General features: G+C 43.1%; 1 protein-coding gene across 1 annotated transcript in view; it reads right to left on the minus strand.

Annotated features, from left to right (window-relative positions):
- The window catches only part of LOC121550602 (eukaryotic translation initiation factor 3 subunit C-like), a 100,137-nt gene that overhangs the window by 76,356 nt on the left and 8,605 nt on the right, over positions 1-15,176 (minus strand). Inside the window, exons 4-7 of the mRNA XM_041884693.2 lie at positions 14,841-15,030; positions 14,476-14,601; positions 5,182-5,233; positions 4,721-4,833 (exon numbers count right to left, since the gene is read on the minus strand). Coding sequence (XP_041740627.2) covers positions 4,721-4,833; positions 5,182-5,233; positions 14,476-14,601; positions 14,841-15,030 — 481 coding nt within the window. The remainder of the gene's footprint in view (positions 1-4,720; positions 4,834-5,181; positions 5,234-14,475; positions 14,602-14,840; positions 15,031-15,176) is intronic.

Genomic DNA, 15,176 nt, shown 5'->3' on the forward strand with positions numbered 1-15,176 from the left:
GCACATACTGTATATATATTTTCTGTTGTATTTTTTTTACCCCATATGTAACTCTGTGTTGTTGTTTTTATCGCACTGCTTTGCTTTATCTTGGCCAGGTCGCAGTTGTAAATGAGAACTTGTTCTCAACTGGCTTACCTGGTTAAATAAAGGTGAAATAAAAATAACAAAATAAAAAAGTTAGACACATTACAGGAGAAAAACAGAAAGCACTGTTTATCACAACCGCATTTAGGGGCTATCGGAGGTTACACATGTACCAATGGTTCGATTAACTTCGCAACGCATTTATATTTTATGCAGAGCTTCTTTTGCCTCCCACAATGTAAAATTTGCAGCATAAACTTTCACCCTACACTTTCCCTAGGTTGGGGATGCAGTTAGCTAGCTAACGTTAGCTAGCTTCCCCGTATTTTGGATATTGACGTGACATGCATTTACCTAGGAACCTGTACATAAAGCTATGTCAGAATCGTAAATATAGCTAAATGTCATGTCAGTATACTAGCTAATTGCGGTCGAAGCTAGCTACTTACTAGCTAATGTTAGCTAGCTGAATCCCAGAATGGGGAAAAGTGTAGCTGGCTATGCGGGAACATATACTGAACAAAAAAATAAACGCAACATCATGAGCTGAAATAAAAGATTGCAGAAATGTTCCATATGCACACAATGCTTATTTCTCTCAAATATTCTGCAAGAATGTGTTTACATCCCTGTTGGTGAGCATTTCTCCTTTGCCCTGATAATACATCTGTTATGATGAGTTTCTCGGGTATCAAAGAATCAAGGATGCAAGGATATACTTAGACATTTTGTGGAGATTTCATACCAAGTATTTATTGAATCACGAGCTCGTGGGTTCATATAACAAATGGACATGGCTTTGCCGTTCGTCAGTTGAACAAAGACACTCTACCTTATATACCCTTTATTACCATCTTCCTGGCATACATCTGGTAAGTCTCCATGGGCACTCCCTATCTTTGATGTTCATCACTCTTTACCCCAAGTCACTATCCTAAACATCATTCATGCTATCCTAAACATCACTAATCTCCTTTGACATAATGGAATGTAGACTTCATGGCCCCAAACCACTCATCTTTTAACTCTTCCTCTGTCCTCACAATACTATGACATGACATCATTACAACATCCACCTGACAGGTGTGGCATATCAAGAAGCTGATTCAACAGCATGATCATTACACAGGTGCACTTTGTGCTGGGGACAATAAAAGGCCACTAAAAATTTGCACTTTTGTCACACATCACAATTCCACAGTTTTGAGGGCGCGTGCAATTAGCATGCTGACTGCAGGAATGGCCACCAGAGCTGTTGCCAGAGAATTGAATGTTCATTTCGCTACCATAAGCCGCCTCCAACGTAGTTTAAGAGAATTTGGCAGTACGTCCAACCGGCCTCACAACCGCAGATCACGTGTATGGCGTCGAGTGGGCGAGCGTTCTGCTGATATCAACTTTGTGAACAGAGTGGCCCATGGTGGTGTTGGGGTTATGGTACTGGAAGGCATAAGCTATGGACAACGAACAAAATTGCATTTTATCGATGGCAATTTGAATGCACAAAGATACCGTGACAAGATGCTGAGGCCCATTGTCGTGCCATTCATCCGCCGCCATCACCTCCTGTTTCAGCATAATGCACGGCCCCACGTCTCAAAGATCTGTACACAATTCCTGGAAGCTGAAAACGTCCCAGTTCTTCCATGGCCTGCATACTCACCAGACATGTCACCAACTGAGCATGTTTGGGATGCTCTGGATCGACGTGTAGGACAGCGTGTTCCAGTTCCCTCCAATATCCAGCAACTTCTCACAGCCATTGAAGAGTGGGACAACATTCCACAAGCCACAATCATCAGCCTGATCAACTCTATGCAAAGGAGATGTGTTGCGCTGCATGAGGCAAATGGTGGTCACACCAGATTCTAACTGGTTTTCTGATCCACGCCCCTACAGGTATCTGTGACCAACAGATGAATATCTGTATTCCCAGTCATGTGAAATCCATAGATTAGGGCCCAATTAACTTATTTCAATTGACTGATTTTGTAACGATCCCGGCAGTCTGAGTCGGGTCCTGTCTGTGGACTAGTTGTTCTGCTCGTGATCTCCAGTTTCCCGAGGGTTCTGGAACGCTCCGGGGAGCTCTCTTGATTTCCGCACCTGCATCCCATCAGCAATCTGCACACCTGGTCCTGATCATCACCCTTCTTAGGCTCTGGCCTAACATCCATTCCCTGCCGGATCGTTAGCCATGAACATCACTCGTCCGGAACCTTCATCCAACCTCTGCCTGGTGGTCGGCGGCTGCCGAGCCATGATCGGATCAACCACTGCACCCCCAACAACTAATCAACGCCGCCCGCTCTGTTCCCTGGATTACTCAGCATCACTCTTGAATTTGTAAATAAACACTCACCTTCGTTTCAACTTACCTTGTCCTGGTCTGCTTCTGGGTTCTGGCTTTGTAACTCGTGACAGACTCCTCCGCCTCCTCCTCCTCCTCCTCGGATGATCGGAGGTGGTCCTGCCTACACGGTGCGACGCATCATGGATTCCAGACGGCGGGGCCGGGGTTTCCAGTATCTCGTGGACTGGGAGGGGTATGGTCCTGAAGAGAGGAGTTGGATTCCGCGGCGACAGATCCTAGATGCTGACCTCATCCGTGACTTCTACCGCCTCCATCCTGGCGCTCCGGGGAGTCCGCCCGGTGGCGTTCGTCGGAGGGGGGGTACTGTAACGATCCCGGCAGTCTGAGTCGGGTCCTGTCTGTGGACTAGTTGTTCTGCTCGTGATCTCCAGTTTCCCGAGGGTTCTGGAACGCTCCCGGGGAGCTCTCTTGATTTCCGCACCTGCATCCCATCAGCAATCTGCACACCTGGTCCTGATCATCACCCTTCTTAGGCTCTGGCCTAACATCCATTCCCTGCCGGATCGTTAGCCATGAACATCACTCGTCCGGAACCTTCATCCAACCTCTGCCTGGTGGTCGGCGGCTGCCGAGCCATGATCGGATCAACCACTGCACCCCCAACAACTAATCAACGCCGCCCGCTCTGTTCCCTGGATTACTCAGCATCACTCTTGAATTTGTAAATAAACACTCACCTTCGTTTCAACTTACCTTGTCCTGGTCTGCTTCTGGGTTCTGGCTTTGTAACTCGTGACAGAGGCCGGATCGTTCTGTCACGAGTTACAAAGCCAGAACCCAGAAGCAGACCAGGACAAGGTAAGTTGAAACGAGGTGAGTGTTTATTTACAAATTCAGAGTGATGCTGAGTAATCGAGGCAGAGCGGCGGCGTTGATTAGTTGTTGGGGTGCAGTGGTTGATCGATCGTAACCGGCGCCGCCGACCACCAGGCAGAGGTTGGATGAAGGTTCCGGACGAGTGATGTTCATGGCTAACGATCCGGCAGGGGAATGGATGTTAGGCCAGAGCTAAGAAGGGTGATGATCAGGACCAGGTGTGCAGATTGCTGATGGGATGCAGGTGGGAAATCAGAGAGCTCCCGGAGCGTTCCAGAACCCTCGGGAAACTGGAGATCACGAGCAGAACAACTAGTCCACAGACAGGACCCGACTCAGACTGCCGGGATCGTTACAGATTTCCTTATATGAACTGTAACTCAGTAAAATTATTTACATTTTTGCATTTATATTTTTGTTCAGTATAGTTTACAATGTCGGATGCAACGTCTGCCGACTTACAGAAAGCAATTCTGACATTACTTTATATGTAGCTAGCTAAAGGTACCCATGTAAATACAAATCAGGTCAGTAGCTAGCTAGCTATCCACTTTGCTGCCGAGGCTAGTAGCTAGCTAGCTAAGCTAACATTAGCTCGCTAGCAGCAGAGCGACAATATCATGTCCATCACATTGAAGCTAGATAGAAGAATAATAGAGACTTACTTCTTGAATGCTTGCTGCTGGCTGCCACTGCCGGATGCAAGATGTAGCTATGGGACAGACCCTTTATGGAGGATGAAAGCTGCAAATCCACTGGCTAGCTACCTTGTCGAAGTCTGCTGTGCATATGTTAAGGTTCAGACTGAATTTCTTCGGCACTTAAGTGAAATAAAATCAAAGCCAAATCAGACAAAGTGATTGTTCTGATGGAAGACAGTGCAAAGAAACAGTTGCTGCATTGCAGCCGGCTACTGCACATTCACTCTTGCATTTGGCCGTGCATAACTAGCTACCTCTCCTGTGCATGTTAACAATGAGGAATACCAATTTGACCAGGCGGGACTGGCAGAAGTAGGAGGATATATGGTCATTGGTCTATTTTTACCATATCGCCTTGTGACGTTATGCGGCGGCCCAAAAGCTCAATTCCACCTGAAGAGGCTGAAATACGAGACGTAAAAAAAGAAATAATTATAACAACTTTTACACAAAAAGGGCATTAACATCATTTTCTGAATTTCAGTGTTATTTCCCCCAGTGTGGAAATATCATAAAAAACCAAATTCATGTTTTAGACTGCACTGCCCCTTTAAAGTGATGGTAGACAATAGAATTGACTGTCAGCGGGAGAAGGCTTGGTAGGGAGAATGATGATTAGGCAGGCCCTTAGCCAAAATAGATAGATGTCACATTTCTGGCTTACTCGACTAATTCTTGTAGAATTGTTGAGTGAGTTAACTGTGCACTACAATAGAGCCACTGAGAGCGTCCTCCATCTTACCGCCGCTCCCTTCAGGAACTTGCTACCGTCTGGCGGCGGTGCCTCGGTGGCCGGTTTCTTCTTCAGAAAGCTCTTGGCGTCACCCGGCTCGTCGTCGCTATCTGACGACACCCCTACAGACATCAAGGAAGATGGGTGATTTTGAAAAAAAAAACAGCAGGTAAAACAGTGGCTAGTCCATAGAATGAATGCATCAATGGCGCCCTGAGATGGATTGGGGGTAAGGCCCTGCAATAGAATAGCCTCCTGTCCAGTGGGTTTCCTTGTACATCAAGCTGCCTCTTTATACCGAAACAGGAAGTAAGCTCCTGCCCTATTGGCTGTTCTGTCTTGGACAAGGCTACTTTCTTTACTATGGGCTAGCTCCCAAATGACAAAAGCAGACGTTTGAGTCTTCCATTAATGGCATTTACTGTAGGCATAGATCGAGGTGTAATGAAAAGGCATGGAAAGAAACTCACCTGATTCAACCTCATCCTTCTCCTCCTCCTCATCCGCAGACGCCATTGGGTTCTGAAAATGAGAGAGAGAAAAGATTGCTATTATACCACAGAGCCATTAGTAGGAACTAAGCGTCTTACACTGGCTCGCAGGGTCTTGGGAAAGATTAATTAAGCCGAAAACACACGGGGGACATCTGTCAACGGAGTGAATTTAGGCGCGGGAGAGCTGCAAGCATGTGTAGTGTAGTGTACACCAGAATAAGAGTAAATTATTCTAAACAGTTGTATTCTCTTTTGAAATCGGAGTTACCTAATTCTCCAAGTTTTCCAACCGTCATTTTGCCCCGTAAAATGACGGTTGTTATATTTCCCCTGCATCAGAATTTGCTAAAAATAGTCCCATATCCAACACTTTTGGAATTTTCGATAAGCAAGCAGGACAGATACGGAATATAAATGTAGGTCCATTATAATCTTTACACAGTTTCAATTTGGTTGTAGTCATTTCAATGTCAATTAAGATCGCTTTTCTCAGAAAACAATTATAAAATGTTTTATTTTACTCAACCCCCCCTGCATATAAGCAGCGGTGTCAAACATACGGCCCGGAGCCCAGTCAATCTGGCCTGTGGCCCGTATGTTTGACACCCCTATGCCCATGATCGAAATCAACACAGGCAGGCTGCTGCATTGATTTCAAATAGATAGCCTATTTGTCAGATTAACTCAGGGCTCCAGACTGCGACCATTTAGTCACATTTTGCGACCCTTTGACATGGCGAGCTACATTTTAATTGGTCGCATTGGTGCGAACTGCACATTCTACATGGTCACCTCACTCAAAACTTGATTTTGAGATACTTTACTGTTTGAGTTGGTCAAACTGTAAAGTACATTATCCTCATGATTCCTGTAATGAAAGTCTCTGCCTGCCCTTGCACCTGTTTTGCTGGGGCCTGCTGCCGTGTCGAGCGAGCCATTCTTTCATGAAAAATATAAATAAAGTGTTCTGATTGAATTACATTTTTAAATCCAATTGTGGGGAAAACACAGCTATCCTGTCGTCACAGTTGAAGAGAGGTTCCCAGCTTTCTGAAGGTGTAATTTGTATTTCTCAAGAATGAACTATTTTATAACCAAGATATTCAATATGGCTTTGATATACGCACAACGCAAAATACGCATTGGCCATCGCATGGGTCTCATTGGGCGACAGGCTTCAACTGCAACTTTTTTTGGACATTCAATTCACTGTTAGATTAATACATGGTTACTAGCAGTGGCTATTATATTTAGAGTTAACGATCTAGCTAATGTTTATTTTTGGTTTCCACATACTCAGGCAGTGACCTAAATAAATTAGCCTAGTATATTAGTGCACATAAAGATGCAGGCAAATTCATCTATTGAACCAAAAGAAATCTGAAAATTCTGGAGCCATAATTTAACAGTAAATACAACAAATAGCCTAATTGTGAACCCAAGATAGCAATCACTGGACAATACTCCATTAATTTTTTTATTTTACCTTTATTTAACTAGGCAAGTCACTTAAGAACAAATTCTTATTTACAAATGACGGCCTACACCGGCCAAACCCGGACGACCCTGGGTCAATTTTACGCCGCCCTATGGGACTCCCAATCACGGCCGGTTGTGATACAGCCTGGAATCGAACCAGGGGGTCTGTAGTGATGCCTCAAGCACTGAGATGCAGTGCCTTAGACCACTGTTTTTAGAAATGTATGCAAATGTATTGAAAATGAAATGCAGAAATCAAATTTACTTAAGTATTCACACCTGAGTCAATACTTTATAGAAGTACCTTTGGCAGTGATTACAGCTGTGAGTCTTTCTGGGTAAAGGCGTCAACATGCTTCAGTTTGGCTGTCGGCTAGCCGAAGTCAGCTAGCTGAACCGAACGAGTGTGCTCGAATGCGCCATAAGATGCTTGCTTGAAAAACAAATAAAAGGGGAAAGTGGCAATATTACCCTGGGACAGTAGAGGGCGATGAGCTGGTAATAGCCATCTACGGCCAAACAAGTGAAGAGATGAAGCGCGGGAGAATAAAATTGTGTACAGAGACACTTGATTGGCAAGAACATTTTATTGGTGCGAATTGGATGTACCTAGCAACACATAATAGGCGAGATATGGCGACAGATAAGATGCCCACTGCATGTTCACAATGGTGGATGTAGGGGCATACGGCCGAGAGAGCTATGGTGGAGTGTTTTAAGATAGTTATTTTGGGTCCAAAGACATGATGGAACGTCCCTTTAACCCCGAGTGCATAAAAAGCCTTGTGACGAAATTCACCTCAGACCAGCAGACGTGAAGCGTGAGCCAAACGTTGCAAATGGTTGAATTTCTACCAGACCAGTAAGCCCCACTCTACAAGACCAAGAAGCGTGAAGCTGAAGCTACACGTTACAAAATGGTTAGACTAGAAAGACCAGAAAACGTGAGACGTTAGTCCACACGTTTGAAATTGAGAAACTCTGGAACTCTCAACCTCTACACGAGGTGAAGAAGACGACAATGCACTAGACCTTATCATCATTTCAGTCTGCAGCTGGCATGTATAGTCGTCTAGAGAACTTTCACTAAAGACACGAAGTGGGAAGGACAATCCCTCTCAGACAACCGCTGGTACATCTGTAGTATCCATTCTAACCACCACTGCGACCAGATACTCTACCAAGGACATTGAGATCTCTGGTGGGCAAACCAGAGTCCTACATCATCAACTCAACTATCGAGGACAGCCACACGTAAATACATGTTGCATTTCTAATCCGAATGAGCATTATTAGGGTGCATAAGTATTATGATTACTGTGAGCATAGTCTCCAAAGTAACCACGATAGTTTGAATCTCTGTCTCTCCCTTCCACTCTGAACCTCCCTCTACCCAAGCAGTCATGCTATTGTTAGTCCAGTTCACTAGGGACCTGTTTTCATTGTATTACGTTAGTAATCAACCTGTGTGTGTTTGTTTTATTATTTAGTTAGTAAATAAATAATGAAGCCAATTTGTGTATTGCAGATTCATCAATAAGGTTAGGGTTCTTACAGGTTCAAGGATTATGCGACATTCAGAATGAGACTAAAAAGAGGTAATTATTTAATAAGTGACTGTTATCGATATAACATATATCTTCTAAGAGTTTAATTCGGGAGATGGTAACTCGTTAAACAACTTCTTCCGTGGTGCCCCAAATTCCTAAAGAGTTAATTGTTACATGATTCATTTAATCGAGTGACAATTAAACATAGTTAGGTGATTCGATAAATAACAGTCATACATTAAAGTAAGTCACGTCACCACACTGCATACATGTATGCACCACTATATGATAAGTGCCATTTTATCAAGGCTTTTGGAATATGGTTCCTGAAAAATGGTATGGTGTTTTTTTTGTTTACCAAATATAAATATATGAAATATATTCTCGTTACCTCGCATTCACAGGTGTCCAGCTCAGTAAACCTGGAACTACCACTCCCGTTGTCGGAGTGGCTGCAAGGATGAGGATTATTGGATGCACAGACTCAGTTCTTGGTGTGCACCGTGAACCAGTAGTTTTTTAATCTTGTTAATAAAATGAAATCAGATTCTGGGACGTCTCAGTGTGCAATAATTTTGATTAAACTACTACTACACAAGTAGAAGAAAATCTGTGGCACACAGCTCTTCTGTATGTTGTCAGCACTTGATGTTAAAATTTAAACACCTTGAAGAAATGCCAACAAAGCTTTTTCAGCACACAAATAAACCTTTATTCTTGCTTCTGAAAGTAAACCACAATACAAAAAAGTGTCTGCTGAGAACTGACATGAAAACGTGTCTATGGAATAAAATGTGTCAGAGTAGTTAAATATTCCTGAATATAAATATTTCTGAACAATAGTACAACAGTGTCTTATGAACAGACCTGTGGATAACAAAAGTGTCTATGGAATAAAATGAAAGTGTCTGACTCCTGAGATGTCTGAACAACAGAACAAGTTATGTCATGCACAAACTCATGCAACTGGTGATCGAATTCCTCCTGGAGTTTTGGCGCGAGTTCATCCATGAAATCAGCTATAGGTGACAGGACCCTGTGGAGAGGATGAGAAGAGGAGGGAAATTAAGAGTGTCTGGAGAGCCGTATGTATGGTGAGGAGAGGAGGAAAAAGGACAACACAAGAGAGGAAAGGGGATCAGAGTAAAGTCTGAAATTATTTGTTATTTACCTCTGTGAGAAGCTGGTGGCTCGGTGCATGACGTTCTCCAGATCTTGAGATGCGTCTTCAATCATTTGCAATGCCTTTGCGAGTGATGTGTCAAGGACTGAGTCTGCAGGTCTTTTCTCCCTTCTCACACCCCTGCTACTACTGCTGCTGCTCTGTGGCATCGGTCTTGGAGGTGGGCCCAGGATAGAGCTTCCCAGGTCCTGCATGTTGATCGTTTCTAATTCTGCACTGCAACTATGTGCAGGAGATGGGCTGGGGGCCGATCACCCGTCAGTACTGGCAGCAGAGATAGTGCTTAGGGCCGGTGAACAGGCAGTGCTGGGGCGCAGAGAACAAAACCAGGTGCTGTCTCCATTCACTGGTGTTTGTGCCTTAAAAATATAAGTAAGAGGGCTATTTACTACACATATCCGAAACATTAATGACCATCAAATATTATTAACCAAGACTACAATAGATTATATAATGTGGCAAACGTTTGAGTAGAGTTGAGTAGGCCTGGACTAGCTACTCAACTCTGCTCAAACTTTTGCAACATTTTGACTAGCTGGACCTTGCTAGCAAACTTTGACTTTGGTGTTACCAATGTGGGAATATGATTTTCTTTCTATGACAAAATTATGTTTGATCAAAAGTTCTAAAGATCTTTAGTTGGTTGGCTTGCTTTCCCTGCACGAGTATGCTGCTAGGCTAGCTAGCCACTAGCCAGCCAAGTAGCTAGCGCTAGCTATTGTTACCAAAACATGGCTACTCTTTTCGTCGACTACAATAGAAAATACAACAACATACCCCATCATTTGGTGAAGACGACATGTGGCCTTCAGTAATCCCATGCTTCATGTGCCAAACAAGCCAGCAGCAACATTTCTGGAGTAGCCTTTCCACCGGCATCTCCACTGCGGCCAGTTTATTTTCTTTGCCTTGACGAACTTGTTGCGAACCATACCCCACTTTTTCAAACAAGTGGTTGGGTCGGACCCCAGCGTCTCCGCTATCTCCCTCCATGAAATGGCATTTACATGCTGGTCTTTATATAATGCATGGCTAGAATCGTACTGGTGAAGGTACTTTCGTACCTCCTCGGTCAATCGATGCTCGAAGTTGTCGTTCGCCATGTTGAATCCACACTGAGTTTCAGGGTTAATTGACAAGAAGCAGAAACTTGCGTCACCCCTACAGTTGACCAATAACGGACGAAGGGGTGTGTGCTCGAACAACCGACAAAACCCTAACCAAACTCCAAAACGAACAAAAACGTTAGAAAATGTCATCAGTAAATACGCACAAACTGTACCGAATTGTTTCGGTTGGGAAGCATGCGTCTGCCTTAAGTATGTAAGAGCTTTCCACACCTGGATTGTGCAATATTTGGACATTATTCATTTCAAAATCCTTTAAGCTCTGTCAAATTGGTTGTTGTTCATGGCTAGACACCCATTTTCAGGTCTTGCCATAGATTTTCAAGTAAATTAAGTAAAAACTGTAACTCTGCCACTCAGGAACATTCACTGTCTTCTTGGTAAGCAATTCCAGTGTAGATTTGGCCTTGTGTTTTATGTTATTGTCCTGCTGAAAGGTAACTTCATCTCCCAGTGTCTGGTGGAAAGCAGCCTGCACCAGATTTTCCTCTAGGATTATGCCTGTGCTTAGCACCATTCCATTTCTATGCTGAAAAACTCTGCAGTACTTAACAATTACAAGCACACCCATAACATGACGCAGCCACCACTATGCTTGAAAATATGGAGAGTGGTAGTCAGTAATGTGTTGTATTGGATTTCCCCCAAAGATAACATTTTTGTATTCAGGACAAAAAAGTGAATTACTTTGCCACATTTTTTGCAGTATTACTTTAGTGCCTTGTTGCAAACAGGATGCATGTTTTGGAATATTTCTCTCTCTACAGGCTTCCTTTTCACTCTGTCAATTAGGTTAGTATTGTGGAGTAACTAAAATGTTGTTGATCCATCCTTAGTTCTCCCATCACAGCCATTAAACTAACTGTTTTAAAGTCACCATTGGCTTCATGGTGAAATCCCTGAGCGGTTTCCTTCCGCTCCGGCAACTGAGTTAGGAAGGACGTCTGTATCTTTGTAGTGACTGGGTGTATTGATACACCATCCAAAGTGTAATTAATAACTTCAAAATGCTCAAAGGGATATTCAATATCTGCTTTTTTTTTTACCCATCTACCAATAGGTGCCCTTCTTTGCGAGGCAAACACTTTTTTGTTTACTACATGATTCCATATGTGTTATTTCATAGGTTTGATGTCTTCACTATTATTCCACAACATCAAAAATAGTAAGAAAAACCCTTGAATGAGTAGGTGTGTCCAAACTTTTGACTGGTAGTGTGTGTGTGTGTGTGTATACACACACACACACACACACTAATATATATATATATATATATATATATATATATATACACACACATACATACATACACACACACACACACACACACACACACACACACACATACACACACACACAGTGAAAAAATTATGATTTTGTACATTTGCCCACTGACAAAGAAATGATCAGTCTATCATTTTAATGGTAGGTTTATTTGAACAGAAAAAGGCATGTCAAAAATGTTATCAATTGATTTGCATTTTAATTAGGGAAATAAGCATTTGACCCCCTTAATCAGAAAGATTTCTGGCTCCCAGTTGTCTTTTATACAGGTAACGAGCTGAGATTAGGAGCACACTCTTAAAGGGAGTGCTCCTAATCTCAGTTTGTTACCTGTATAAAAGACACCTGTCCACAGAAGCAATCAATCAATCAGATTCCAAACTCTCCACCATGGCCAAGACCAAAGAGCTCTCCAAGGATGTCAGGGACAAGATTGTAGACTTACACAAGGCTGGAATGGGCTACAAGACCATCGCCAAGCAGCTTGGTGAGAAGGTGACAACAGTTGGTGCGATTATTCGCAAATGGAAGAAACACAAAATAACTGTCTCCCTCGGGCTTGGGCTCCATGCAAGACCTCACCTCGTGGAGTTGCAATGATCATGCGAACTACACGGGAGGATCTTGTCAATGATCTCAGGGCAGCTGGGACCATAGTCACCAAGAAAACAATTGGTAACACACTACGCCGTGAAGGACTGAAATCCTGCAGCGCACGCAAGTTCCCCCTGCTCAACAAAGCACATATAGAGGGCCGTCTGAAGTTTGCCAATGAACATCTGAATGATTCAGTGGAGAACTGGGTGAAAGTGTTGTGGTCAGATGAGACCAAAATCGAGTTCTTTGGCATCAACTCAACTCGCCGTGTTTGGAGGAGGAGGAATGCTGCCTATGACCCCAAGAACACCATCCCCACCGTCAAACATGGAGGTGGAAACATTATGCTTTGGGGGTGTTTTTCTGCTAAGGGGACAGGACAACTTCACCGCATCAAAGGGACGATGGACGGGGCCATGTACCATCAAATCTTGGGTGAGAACCTCCTTCCCTCAGCCAGGGCATTGAAAATGGGTCGAGGATGGGTATTCCAGCATGACAATGACCCAAAACACACGGGCAAGGCAACAAAGGAGTGGCTCAAGAAGAAGCACATTAAGGTACTGGAGTGGCCTACCCAGTCTCCAGACCTTAATCCCATAGAAAATCTGTGGAGGGAGCTGAAGGTTCGAGTTGCCAAACGTCAGCTTTGAAATCTTAATGACTTGGAGAAGATCTGCAAAGAGGAGTGGAACAAAATCCCTCCTGAGATGTGTGCAAACCTGGTGGCCAACTACAAGAAACGTCTGACCTCTGTGATTGCCAACAAGGGTTTTGCCACCAAGTACCAAGTAATGTTTTGCAGAGGGGTCAAATACTTATTTCCCTCATTAAAATGCTAATCAATTTATAACATTTTTGAAATGCGTTTTTCTGGATTTTTTTGTTGTTATTCTGTCTCTCACTGTTCGAATAAACCTACCATTAAAATTATAGACTGATCATGTCTTTGTCAGTGGGCAAACGTACAAAATCAGCAGGGGATCAAATACTTTTTCCACCTCATTGTGTGTGTGTGTGTATGTATATATAAATAAATAAATTGGCTTGCAGTTAAACACTAAATAGACCCTTTTTAACTATACACTTCAGAATTCCAGAGGTAAAACTGAAAAACTGGAGAAAGTATTTACACATTTCCAGTCAGATGCTTATTTCTTTAAATAGTAGCTGAGCTTTTGGTCAGTCAGGTGAAGATATGCACTGATCGGTCGACTGACCGAAAGCTCAGCTACTATTAAAATACATTTGAACCTGACTGGAAGTGTGTACAGACTTTTTCAGTTTAGCATTTTGGCTCCAGCACCTCCACTTATCGGTTTTGGGTGTGCGGTAGATTCTGCCAATTTTCTACAATTCCAGAGGTAGCAATGCACAAACAGTCTATTATCTGACAATTTATTAGCGCTCGGAAATCCCAGGGACCTCACCATGTGATATTACGATCCTACGATTTTATTGCGATTTGATATTCCAAACATATTGCTCACTACTTGTCTGCTGCAGAGAGACAAGAAAGAGAAAATGAGTTTTGATCAGTCATGGAAATAAAAGTGCTGAAAACGTGGTGGCTGACTATTTAAGGTATAGGATGAAATATACCAGAGATTTGTCGGAGGTACGGCCGACAAATGCTAGCATTTAATTAATTTATCGATACTTGGGAGTCAAAGTACTGATATTATATTTTCCAAAATAATATTACGATAAATAACCATCTATTTTTTCCCCCATCACTAGAATTTATCAGCAAATTTTACCAGCATTGCTCTGCGTAGACGCGATAACAATTTGACACGCTATATATGCTCATGACGCAGTTGATGCTCGCGGCCCATCTTCTCTCATTCACTCCCATGCATTTGATTTCCCAACTCCCCGTGTGATTTGGGCTCCAAAAGGTTCCACAAATGTTGCCAAAAGAGAATGCATATGTGGATTATTTAATGTAGCTTCATATGTGCGTTCCTTATTGGTAAGTGTTATTTGCTACATAAAAACCCCCCAGAAAGAATCTACCATCCTGTATTGTCATAATGAAAAGCCTCACCTCCTTGTAGCTGGCGATCTCTGTCTCGTAGTCCCTGTTGTACTTGCGGATCTTCTGCCGCAGGGTGCTGAGTGCTTTGGCATTGTTCTTGTTCATCTTCTTCTTGCCTTCTTTGTCCTCCCAAAGCTGTAGGGAAACACATTGTGCTTAGGCATAGTGGTAGGAGTGTGAGTCTTAATAAATCACTGGGGAGCTTAGCAGATTTATGGACATTACTATGTTTTTTTTCTTCTTTCTATCGAGAACCTGATTGATGTGCATATTTTTCCTTTCCTTTTTCAGTTTGCATAACCTCACATCAGATGTCACCGAGTGACATCGGAGCAGTTTCACAAGCATAAACAGTGTGAACTGAGAATGTTTACCTGATTTAAATAGTCTTCCAGGTCGGACAGAAGACGGATGTAGAAGGGGGGCACCCCTTCCTTGTCCACTATAGTCTTGCTTTTGAGGAACGCTCGACATAGCTGCTCAAACTCCTCCAGACACTTGGACATATCTCGGATCTTCATGGCGTTGCGGATCGTCTTGATCAGGTTAGTTAGCTCCTCGAACCTAGGACATAATATTTTTTTAATGATTGTTTATTGAGATAGCCTATATTAAATACAACACCAGCTTGATTTTGTTTAATTTGAGGGACCTAGGAAAATATATTTTTTCCCCCGACGCTCATTTCCTGCAGATCTACAGAGTTTAAC

This window comes from Coregonus clupeaformis, chromosome 1, assembly GCF_020615455.1.
Source record: "Coregonus clupeaformis isolate EN_2021a chromosome 1, ASM2061545v1, whole genome shotgun sequence".
In the NCBI taxonomy this organism is placed as follows: domain Eukaryota; kingdom Metazoa; phylum Chordata; class Actinopteri; order Salmoniformes; family Salmonidae; genus Coregonus; species Coregonus clupeaformis.